The sequence below is a fragment of the Mixophyes fleayi genome, chromosome 3 (assembly GCF_038048845.1).
Source record: "Mixophyes fleayi isolate aMixFle1 chromosome 3, aMixFle1.hap1, whole genome shotgun sequence".
Lineage (NCBI taxonomy): Eukaryota > Metazoa > Chordata > Amphibia > Anura > Limnodynastidae > Mixophyes > Mixophyes fleayi.
Genome location: NC_134404.1, coordinates 139,436,436 through 139,449,231, shown reverse-complemented (window position 1 = coordinate 139,449,231; position 12,796 = coordinate 139,436,436). Strand labels below are relative to the sequence as shown.

Here is a 12,796-nt window from a genome sequence, read left to right as displayed (position 1 = left end):
AAAAGAACATGCGTCTGAAAGAGGCATGCTGAAGTTGCATTTATGCGCACTTACTGTACAGCATTTGGCATGTTAACGCCCCTGATCCACTTCTCCTAGTGCATAGGTCCACAAATACAACATATATGCAACTCTAAGTAGGAAAGCTAGTTGTGTGCACGCTCAGTGAGTTGATTTTGCACCAAAAAGTATCTTTATTTTGTGCAAATGAACTTACATGAAACTTTACATCATGCTGACATTTAATAACTAATTCTTATAAAAATACATATTTATTTATTTCTCATTATGTTCCATGTTACTTGAAAACTTTTAGTCATATCCTCACATATAATTCCTTACATGTCTTTGTATCCTCTCACTGTTTGGCAGTTTCAGTGTTTACATGTCCCATTCACAAAAGTCATCTCTTGAACCAAATGTTCTCACACTTGCACTACCAGTGGCTATTTCTTAAGGAGCATTGCTAGGATCTGAAAAAAAACCTGCACTTGTATCTTTAACCAAGTTCAGCACATTTGTAGACACTACCATACATGTGCCAGTGACATACAGTTATAAGTCACACTAATAAGAGGAATTATTTGCTTAGTATATATATATATATATATATATATATATATATATATATATATATATATATATATAAATCCATTGAAAATTATATAAGGAATAATTTTCTAAAAGTATCCCAGGCATTGTATGTGTGTGGGGAATTTAATTGGCAGTGTTACTCTCCGAAATAACGCGGCCTGCGCACTATTACTGTTCATTCAGTTATTTTAAAACTACTTTTGAGACTAATGGGGCCAATTGAATCCCCCCCCCCCCTTAAAGTCTGCACTGTATGCGAGAGTCTTCACTGTATGTGTGGTCTGTATGTGCATTTTAAGATCTTGCGGTTTTGCTTCACGCTATTTTATGTGCCGTTTTGCCTTTAGTAAAGCACATAGTTTACAAACTGCACATCAAATAGCACAAAAAACTGTGGTCTGGTGAAACTGCAGTTTATTGATGGACAGTCCCAACATTGCTACGGTAGTGCTACTGAAAATGTAATCTAGGTCATTGAATAACCAGGTGTTATTGAGTGATGTAGGTTAGTTGTTAGGTACCATCTGCAATCCTTGATAAAGTAAGATTTAGTTAATAAATGCCTCCACTGAATTTGAATCAATTACAGCCATTGGACCCATACTGGAAGTGAGAAGGCAATCTACAAAAAATATTCATGGAAAATGAAAAAAAAGACTCTACCATTATATTTCTTGATGGTATAATGCTTATTAGAATATTTTTGCTGACAGCTGTATTTATCCCTTAAGCACACTATAAATACCATTTACACACTTACAGGTATTGTATAGATTTACCTATAAACACTTCATACAGGGAATTCTAAAAATCAAAGTCAAAACAGAATTTTGTTAGTTGTAACCTATATTACCACTTTCATCAATTGGTGAGGAAGCCTATATACCCTATTATTGAGAAACTTAACAACTGCAGTTAAAATCACGAAAGCTTTCACCATGTGCATTCTGTGATGCGACTTAATGAATACAGTGTGTGCTGCATAGGCGTACTCAGCACCCTCTGCACATTACAGAATGTTGGACAGCGGCCAAGCCCCGCATACCGGCTAAAACCAATTTAAACAGACAATTTATCCAGACTTTGAACTAAAGATTGAATACAAGCATGAATGTACTTTAGAGGTTATGTGACATGATTAATCAATACGTGATACTTTACTATTTCCCATAAGCTGCACAACTTTCTGTGTAAAACCAATAAGTTGTTCCCTCTATTCATCCCACATTTAATGTTGAAGGAAATAAAACATGCAGCAGACATCGGTTAGCAGAAAAGTTGTAATGTTGCCACCACCCACCACCCACAGGATGTACATGTGGGAGAGATGCCTCCCCTTCGGACAAATTTGTATTATTTATTAGACTTTTAAATCCTCCCTCAGCCGAAGCACCTGCGAGGAGGGGGTGGAAACTAGTTTATTTTAGCCTGAATAAGAGACGAAGGAGCTCAGCTGCTGTATGAGAAAGTGACTCACTCGCAGTGTTTCAAAGCCATTCACTGTCATTCTCATTCACTGTTTCTCCTGAGCCATCCCTGGCCGCGCTCTAGAGATCTGTTCCAGCACCACGGACAGCAGCGCTGACACTGAACAGCAGCAGCAGTATTGGAGCGCAATGAGAAGAAACGAGCCTGGGGAAATGAGACGCGCTACTGATAGTATACTACTGATTCTGTCGTGTATACTGCTGCTTTCACTTCACAATATAATACTTACTTTGTCATTGCACAGTGTCAGGTATTAAACCATGATATCATATAAAAGTGGTGGAACCTATAGCAAAACATCCCGGACATCTGTAGGTCTAGCAAGTTTCAGGCTGGGGGATCAAGTCCAAATAAATAGCCAATAAACTGTAAATGACCTATTTGACGTTACATTTAGAATATGACATACTGGTGGGGCGTTGACCCCCAAGTCACCCAGTCCAGCCTTGGCATTCTGTAGCACAAGCATCCATTTGGCACAATACATTTGGGACGGTCATCTCAGAACAAACTAGTGTTTTCTCTGAATATTAAAATCGCAGACAATGTGTAATTATATCCTTGTGATAACAGAATCACAGTAACGCAGAGAAATATATTAATGTCTCAAGATACTCATCTCTCCCACGGTTCATTTAGCACACAGTACTACACTGACAGCACTCATAAGCCAGGAAGAGAAGAGAGGTGAAATTAGGTTATAGTTGCAGCTGAATAATAATTTGTCACTGTACGACTGTGCTAGTGCTTACATAAGCGCATACATACATCTACTCCATTACATAGATGCATCGATATGTGTAACCATTTAAGAGCCAGGAAGTGACCATTTTAAACATAACATACACTGTACCGCCATGCTATGAGGCATGTTTACCATCAGAGTGATCATTTAATAGCTCCCACTGCCATTCACAAAATATTCCAATAGGTACAAAATTAAAAGCATTAATGATCCTGTCTATAGCATATATCTCATAATCTTAGTGTTTCAGGACACTATTATGTAATATATTAACTTTCCTCTACAATGTAATATACTGCATTTATGGTAATATTTATCTCTTATATTTTCTTCTTAACATGTGCACTATGCTAATAGTATTTATTTGAACATTTCATATATCCAAACATAAAGATCAAAGAAAAATTGCTTTTTAAAATACATTACCACAATTTTTATAATTACAAGACTTTGGGTTGTTTCAAATAACAATAATGAGTAGAATAATGGGTATAATCCTATAAACATATGATCCTATATAAGTTAAAAACAACGCAAAGAAAAATACATTTTAAAAAGAATTAAATGTATGACACATTACTTATTTTAAATTCTAAGTTAACATTCGTAAGTTAAATTTGGGCTGTAGTCTTACCTTCCTCAGGGATGTCATTCTAATGCACTATTCATTTAGCACGCTCCGACTTGCACGATGAGTACTTGAAGTTCAGAATAGTTTAGTTTGTGTCATTCGAGTTACTTCCCCCCGTCCCGCGCATGTATGCACATGATACTACATTCTGTCAAACGAACGTTAGATATTTCCTAATGCCTTTCCAGTAGCTGCTGTCCAGAACCCTTTGCTAAAGCGCTCTCACTGCTTGAAAGGATCGCGCCTTGTGCGCATGCGTCAGACATTCATCCTTTTTCGGCCATGCGCAGAAGAGACGGTGTCGGTTTCAGGGCGCCATTATAGAGAGGTCGCCTGACCGACTACACTAGGCATAGCGAGAAGTGTGCCAGTGGGCGTGTCAGTACGATGTAACTGTCTGCTTCTGATTAGTAGTATTCGGAAGGACTCATCCTCATAGGATAGTCGCACTGAATGGGCGGGGCTAATATAAAATACGGAAGATCTGTCTGTGAACAACGATCTTATATACAGTCAGCTGATACATGTGTTTAGTGTCGGTGTCATCGGTATCTGGTCAGGAGTGTGATGTCTTCTGCGAGGAAAGAAGGTAAGGTGGCGCCAGAGTACAGTGTGATTTTAATAAAAGCAGATTCGAGCTCTGGAAAGGGAGAAAGGTGTGATCTAAGTGATGGAATAGATTGCATATTAATTGGTTACTTCTTATTTTATTATACATTATACATATGTCTTATCTTGTTTTGCAAGTTTTAAAGTTCGCTTTCATACTTATTTAGTCCACAAAGATATGTAGAGGTCAGTGACAGGCAAATGGGAATATGAGAATAGAGCATTGATGAGGCTTTTCTTCGGTAATATCTTGAACAGCAGATGGTTGTATATAGTACCACCTCACTGCCCAACTTTTCATCTCAATTTATTCTCTCTCTCTCTCCCTCATACACTGCTTTCCAATAGTGTGTAATGTGCATTAACAAGCAGAATGCACATCCCAAGCAGATATTTTGCACAGGAGGATGGGTTACAAAGTGTTGTGGAATTAACAAAAGGATGCACCTTTTATGTGTAAATAATAGTCTATTAGTTTTGCAGTGTCTCTACCAAACACACATGATATGTGGGTGTGAAAAGGTTTATTCAAACAAAACCACCTGGCCTGTCAAAATTAATAAAAAAATATACATCTCACTCACTGTTAAACACCCTGCTCTGCCACTACTAAGATCTAGTACAAGAGCTGACACTCTTAGAAAGTCTTAGTTACTCCCTAGCACCTGGGGAAAGTGCAAAAGTCTGGTCAATTCATCAGCAGAAAGACTGAGCTCCAAAATGTAAAAGCTCTGCATTATGTTTTAACAGTCCTTGCCTACCACCCTCTCTTTCCTCTGTGAGGTCACTAAAAAAGGTTTGTGGGTATGCTAGTGTGTTTTACAACTGGATTTATTTCACTTTTTGTTCAAACACACTTCTAGTAATCAGTTGTTTGCATATTGTAATTCTCTTCTAAAACATAGCAGACTTATGAGAATAATTAAACATAGTATGATTTTCCATCCAAAATACAGCACTGTGGTTAGTATTGTAGTCTTACAGCGTTGGGGCCATGGGTTTGATTCCAACTAAGGCCCTATCTGTGTGGAGTTTGCATGTTCTCCCCATATATGTGTGGTTTTCATCCGGATACTCCTGTTTCTTCCCTCACTCCAAAGAATAGGGTTACTAGGATTCAGATGAAAATAAGTCTAGTTTATGTGTCTGTGTGGAAAGAAATATATATTTTAAGCTCTACTGGGACATGGACTGATTAAATATATAGCAAACTAGATTAAGCTATGTGTATACCTTAGGGAGATACCTTATCTCCACAGCTTCATTATGGGCTGGCATTTATAAGTGATCCATGTCACATGGCTACTGTCACTGGTTACAGATTATTACACAGATCTCTTTATTTATGGAGTATGAGCAGTATTGTTTGATGTATTTTCGCTACAGGGCATTTACTGTTGTTCTTTCCGCCCTAGAGTACAGGTAGGAGACTGAAATACTATGCAGAGTGGGGGGCATCCAAGTATGAATCTATCTTCCTTTACTAGACACTCCAGCAGCTCTTACCCTACTGCTGGGAAGAGAAGTGGAGAACAGTGTGGGGCATATGTGAGAAGGGTGTGGGGCATATGTGAGAAGGGTGTGGGGCATATGTGAAAAAGGGAGAAGGGTGGGGGGCATATGACACAATGAGCAAGTATAGTGGGACACCACAGTTTGTACATACAGCCCAGGCTCTATATAACATTCACATAAAGGAGTAAAAGACCGCTCTAGGTAGTCTATTCAGTCTCCTCTAATTATGTAAATCTACATTAATCTCAAAAAGTAAGGAATACTAGTGGAGGAGGGGTGCACCCGATCATTAAATTAACCATATTACCAACACTGAGAAAAACAGGAAAGCATGATCATATGGGGCACTCCGAATAGAGAGATTGGTATATAGTGTTTATTTATGATGAATTCAGTTAAAATTAATCTTTATTAGGTAAATAAAAAAAAATCTAGTAGCGGCAAGACAATTGAACATTGTCTATTTTAACTGTACTAACTTAATCCTACAGTGTGTGATACATTTGCAACTTTTAATATTTCGCTACTAGATTTTTTTTTATTTACCTAATAAAGATTTATTTTAACTGAATTCATCATAAATAAACACTATATACCAATCTCTCTATTTGGAGTGCCCCATATGATCATGCTTTTCTGTTTTTCTCAGTCTTGCCTATATAATATTCATCCACCACTGTTTTTAGCCACATGAATTCCTCAGAAGTGATGAAAAGGAGAACGTTCCATAAAAGTTTATGTGCACAAAAACCAATGTATTTATACCCTGAACAATTGCCCAAACATTACAGATATATTAGGGGGCATATCTTGGTGGCCGCTAGAGCAGCAATTGCGCAACTTTGGAAACAGCCGTTCCCCCCCATACCCTTCGCAAAATTATTATGAAGATTCATTTTAGTTTCAAATGGAGACATTAGATGCTCCTTATTCTATGTCACCGTCCTCCCCAATTGTTAAGTGGATGTCTTGGCACAAATTCACAACTGAGGGCGAAGGTTCTAGATTTATCCACTCCCTAAAAACGCATAACCCTCTCAGTCTGACCCCGCCAGATCTACTCCCAGCCCCGAGCTAATCATTAATATAGTGTTTACTTTCCCACCATGTGGGTTATTGATATGTCTTTGCAAATATGTTGTATGGTTTGATATACAATGTTGAGTCTACTTCCCACAATGTATCCCCCCCCCTTATTTCTGTACCCCTCTACCCCTTACTTTTAAGACTTTAATAAAAATTATTGATGTAAAAAAAAAACAATGTATTTAACAAAAGCAGACTAAAATATCTTTGATTTGAAATAAAGACAACCCTGATGTCCCCTACTGACAGGTAACATGACTATGAATTATATCTGGAGAAGAACAGAAAAGCTTAATAACTTGGTACTATTTTCAGTTGTTCAAGACGTGCAGTAGTCCCAACCTCTAAATCGCATTGATGCACTATGCTCACTGTGATCACGTACGTATGTATGTGCTGACCTGCAACTGGACACATATCTTAAACAATCACATTGCACAACACTGCACTGTTTTCAAGGCCCAATTACTTGGTTCTTCAGGCCCGCACACTTACAAAATCTTAAAGCTTTAACCCCCTACCCCTTTTTACCATTTGTACCTGGACATCTTCACTTAGAGAAATATAACCTAAACCTATTTTTATGTAATTTTTTTCTAGAATTATGTGTTCTGCCCACTAGTCCTGCTCATTGGAGATATATTTTGAGCACTGCCTACAAACCTGTCCTCCTTGTCACCCTCACTCTAGCATTGCTGTGCCGTTTAGGCATGTTTGACTGCAGTTATATGGAAAGGACTAATAATTGCATTACTTCTACAGTCTAGAGGGCTGTTGCTTTACACCACAATTAGGCAGGACTATAGCGCTAATGAGTGGCATGGGAGAACCTTGGCCTTAAAATTAATTGTTCATCCCAATTGTATGTAAGCAGAATAAAATGGAGAATATATATTTATATTCAGATGTGCCTTTTTCTCGGAATGTTATGTTAAGAGCTTTTAGTGACAGGTTAACCTTTTCATGAACAGCTGTTGCAACCGTGATATCTGATCAAAGGTCAAAATCATATAGCAAAAGAATAAGCACATAAATGCACATTTATTAAAGTGCAAAATGTGCTGTAACTCATTACAATCAAATATATAATCATTCTAGTTGTACAGTTTGCACTGAGTGACTGTTCTCATCTACTTTGCAGTTTTAATTGAAATATATTCCAAGTGTGGACCATAATACCACACTCACAATATTGTCAGGAATAGTCTGTATCAGCCAGAGAATAATATTGTTTGTAGCACACAGTATTTCAGCTGAACCAACTCCAGTGTATCCATGTGTAGGGAAGTAAGTGGGAGGGTGGCTATGCCAACATGTAGACAATTTGTGCATCTGAAAACTTAACAATAGAGTAGTGAAAGTGATGTCAATCTGTTGAAGGAAGCTTGATTTGTTAAATGTATCTTTATATGAAACAAAGTTCCTACATCCAACTAGTTTAATAATGTGACCTCAATGTTTCAGCATATTGTTGCCATTTTCAAGCAGCTCTCCACACATAGAACAGTTTTTTCAGACATCATCTATGTATTCCATATTGGGTTGGTCTATTTTTAACCAATATTTGTTTTAATGAAGCAACACAGTACATGAGATCGAAGTCTCTGGAAGTCACATCTTTTGTTAAGCAGTGGCAGAGAGTATAAAGGAATTCTCTAGTCATTTATCCACTTCTTAAATGTGTTCTACGTCTCAAGTGAGTTTGGAGCAAGCTTAATAATAGAAAAATACTTTGAGTGGAGAAAAATTGAGATTTTGTCCATCCAGATCTGCCGTTCAGAACAAGTGGATCAAGTCAGTCATCACAGAAGGTTACAGAATGGTTTTCAGATTGATTTGTCCCTACCAGAACCTACTATTCAAAGAATAGATGGAAGCTCTTTTAAAGTACATAGACAATTTTCTCCATCGTCAGACAATTGGCCATTTTTTCTTGGTAAGAAAGATTTCTGGGGTCTACAGACCTGTGCTAGGTTTGAATAGGCTAAACATAGGGGTTGTTAGGCAGAGGTTTAATATGGAGTTCTTGAAAATCATCATTTTTGTTGTTCAGAAGATGAAATGGATAATAGCTTTAGATCTTGTGCGCGTATTCCTCCATACTCCAGTATACCAGTCTCTTCAGAAGTTCCCACATTTTTCCATAGCAGCTCAACATTCTTTTGACTTCCAGTGCCTATCTTTAGTCCGCAACCCACAGGACTTTCTGGAAAGTACTCATACCTAGAAGCAGTAGTAGTGAACCTGAGAGAAAATAATCTGGAAACATCATTATTTTAGGTTCTGTGTGTTCAGGATATCTGGTGACTAATTAACTTGAAGAAAAGATACCTGGTTTCCACCTAAGAACTTGTTCATCTAGGTGCAGCACTCAATCCAAAATATTAAAAAGTCTTGAAGTTATCATATGTAATTTGCTCTTAGTTGAAAAGTCTGTCAGGTTCTTTGGCGTTTTGTTGTCCTCATTTATTAGGAGATGGGCACTGCGGCATCCAAGGGGATTCCAGGGGGTGTTTCTCAGGTAATGGGATCATCAGAGTTCATCCCAGAAGATAATTTCTTATTGTAAGGCCCATCCATTTGTGGAGGATGAAATAATCCCTGGCTGGTGTCATTTGGATTTCAGTTTTGGCAGTATCCTGTGCTCTGGGTTGGTGGAGCCTGCTGTATTTGTATCAAGCACAGTGCAAAAGGGAACAGAAATTCAGGCAACTGTCTTTCATTATAATAGAACTTGTGAAGTCCTTATCTACTTACATGGTGTATCTGGTAATCCAAGGTGTCTTTTGTGAAGTTGAGACTGGACAACAAGGCAGCAATTTCGTAGAAAACAAGGGTGGATTTGCAACCATACTTTGTTGCAGGAGTTAATAACAATCATGATTTGGGCAGAGGAATCATTCCAGGGCCTCCCAGCAATATATATTCCAGGATCAAACTCTCTGAGCTGGCACTTGTTGCATCACAACGAGTTTCCTTTGAACTATTTCTGCTTTTGCCAAATAATGAAAGTCTGTGAAACTATAGTTATAGACTTGATGGTTGGGACATCCACATTTATTTATTAACCTTCCCAGGTTTTCCATATCTAGAGAGATGAATGACCATTGTTAATATAGTTTATATAGTGTCAAACTGTTTATTCACAGTTCATTCACATGATTGGAGCCCACATCATAAATTCCCTACACACACAGACTAGGGTCAATTTTGTCAGAAGCCATTTAACCTATGAGTATGTTTTTGGACTGTTGGAGGAAACCAGAGCACCCGATGGAAACCCACTCAAATATAGAGAGCATATACTTCTGGGATATCTCTCAAGCATCTATAGCCTAAATGGGATCTTCCTCTGGTCTTGCCAAATTGTCAAAAGCTCTGAGTTACAGTTGTTCGGGATGGAAGCAGCCTTTTCTAATATCCTTTCAAGACAGGCTGGAGGTTAGGCCCATGATAGAATTTATTGGATTTAATTTCAATCAACATTATTCCTTTCCAGCCCTTTTGCTGCCCTGCAAGCTCAAAACAATTCAAATTCAAACTTTGGATTTGGTTAGAGCACACCAGTGTTAGGTTGATGCCACAAAGCCTATGACATAGACTAACAGGCTATTCATTATCCAAACAGTACCCAGAACAACCAGGCAGCTGTCTCAAGGATTTTATCTCACTGAATCAAAAAAAACCCTCACCTCAATGGAGCACCTGTATCGGAGGATATGCAGGCTTATGTTACATGGGTGGGTTTTCTATATAGGCAGCCTTTTCCACTTTTTCTCCAGAGATCAACTGTAGAGATGTTTTAATGGTTCATCTTATCGCCACTTTTGTTACTGCTAGTTAACACCGATTTGTATGTCGCCTTGGAAAAGGGAAATTTTAATTCATATACTTACAGTAATTTTTGTTTTCTGGTAGTACTCCTTTGCAACATGTGATCATTCACCAAGCACTAACTGGTGATATGTCAACACGTGGTCTACCTGTATTTTCATAATGCAAATCAAAGTTTATTTGTTTACAATGTAAACATAATCATTTATTTTAAAACTTTCCACATTCACTTTTTTAGATTTTGTGAGTTACTGTATATGACCTGCATGTCTGTAGAGATCATTGCAATAAAAAATGTTCAATTAGTGAGTATGACGCAGCAAAACAATGGTACATTTGCCTAACTATTATATCACGGATTTTACAGCTACTTGTCCTGTACCGTAAGAGACAGCCCAGCTTCAATTCAGAGGTGGACAAAAAATGAGTAAGGTATTTTATTGCAATAAACACTATAGTAGCCATGTAGAATCAATCACTTTAAATACCTAAAACCTACATGTCCTTTTAACACTTTTATATATTCAGTTAGATTTATTATTTGCCTTTTGTGAGACAGCTGTGAGGCCAATTACCAGATGATTTATTAGGCTTGGTTGGGGAGCTCACACAAAGTTAGCTGGGTCACAGTTAACTTCATCTATAGCTGTACAAAAAAAGAAATCGGTACCCTTATATATTTTTTGTTTATATTAACGTCAAACTTGGCATCCTAAGGTTGTCACAGCAGTACATATTTGCCAATGCAAACGAGCACCGCTATTTCATTCTTGATTTGTCAATTATTGGTCTAGTAATGCACCTGTCACATCTGATGTAACAGCAGGTATAGCGCTACAGAAGACATGCTGACAGTATTGTAACAAAAGAAATTTTGACTGTCTGTACAGAGGGGCATATTATACCATATGCTGTGTGATATGCATCTATTTTCCTTTATTCCAGATTTTGTAAATGACTTCTAATACTGTCATTAGAACATTAGAAAAACCTTTTTTGTAAGTGAGTAAAAATATAATTATAGTAGTCGCTCCCAAGAAATAAAGCTGGAGTGCCACCTCCCTGGATTAATAACAAGATTATAACAAACAATTAGGGGCATCAAAACATAGAAATCGATCATATGAGTACTACAGCCTACAATGAATATGGCAGTTAACAAATCTCCACTCCTAGTTTGCAGAAAAAAACATTATCCATTATATTAAAAATGCATATAAAATACCAACATAAAGACATGAATTTAAATCTTATAAATACACACAATGCAATTATGCACAAAGGATGTTATTTTGAGAACAATAGTAATGCCTGTGTAGGCATAAAAAATAATGCGATATATGTGCAATTGTAATAATGCCTCATCAACAAGCATTGAATAGAAAATCTTCTGGTCTTTTTCTAGAGTCTCGAGTTAGCATAGATGTAGATGCATAGAAGTGAAACTGATTGGTAGTAAAAGCGAGTGGCCATCTCACCTGAGCTACCTGAGAATTAATCAAACAGCACTTGATATTCTTGTTGTTTCAAAGAAATAGGACAGTATATAAAGATGTTAATGCACAAGGATATGGAGCTCTCACATTGCACAAATACAACCTATGTCTGATGTATTCTAAAGGACATGTTTAATATATAAGCAGATACTTGTTTCACTGTCGGGTGTTAAAACATCCATCTTTAGTATGTGATTGCTTTTTATTTAGTTTGTTATAGTTTTAGGTTTGAGGAGAAACCCACAGAATGGGCCTCAATTCCACTGTTGTCCTTGTTGTTAGTCGCGGCGGCCGCAGGCACCGCCGCGACTCTGTGACTGTTCCTCCAGGCGTCCCGGCCATCGCTATGACGACCGGGACATCACTTCCTGTAGCTTCGTCCCGGTTGCCTGGGCAACAACCGGGACGCTGGGGAGCTTCTGGCGCCGCACCTGGCCAGCTGTCAAACAGCCGGGCGCGTGCGCACAGAGGATTACAGGGCCAGCCGTTCAAGGCTGGGTTCAGCCAGCCAATCAAGGCTGATTAGGGATCATGATTACTGCTGGCACTCTGCTATTCCCATTGGCTGCAGGCTCTGCATGTTCATCGTTCTGCAGCTGAGGACACATTCTGGTCTGTGTCCTGATTGGCCATCTGTACTATTTAAGGCGGTGAGGACTGGGCCTCACTGCCGGTTATAGCGTCCTGTTTTCAGTTCTGCTGCCTGCTTGTTCTCTCTGTGTTTGGTGTTAAACCTATGATAGACTTCCCGTGTATGACCCTCGCTTGTTCCTGGACCTTGAACCTGCACTTCTGACC

General features: G+C 38.2%; 2 protein-coding genes across 4 annotated transcripts in view; one reads left to right on the top strand and one right to left on the bottom strand.

Annotated features, from left to right (window-relative positions):
• DLGAP2 (DLG associated protein 2) overlaps positions 1 to 3,678 on the bottom strand; it is a 953,423-nt gene extending 949,745 nt beyond the window's left edge. The window contains exon 1 of the mRNA XM_075202469.1: positions 3,462 to 3,678. The gene's annotated coding sequence lies outside the window, so the exon portion shown is untranslated. The remainder of the gene's footprint in view (positions 1 to 3,461) is intronic.
• Positions 3,679 to 3,834: 156 nt separating this feature from the next.
• ERICH1 (glutamate rich 1) overlaps positions 3,835 to 12,796 on the top strand; it is a 33,442-nt gene continuing 24,480 nt past the window's right edge. Inside the window, exon 1 of one of the 3 annotated variants that reach the window (XM_075202467.1) lies at positions 3,835 to 4,047. In XM_075202467.1, the coding sequence (XP_075058568.1) occupies positions 4,026 to 4,047 (22 nt within the window). In that variant the 5' untranslated portion in view covers positions 3,835 to 4,025. The remainder of the gene's footprint in view (positions 4,048 to 12,796) is intronic. The other 2 variants (XM_075202466.1, XM_075202465.1) reach the window with 2 other exon arrangements.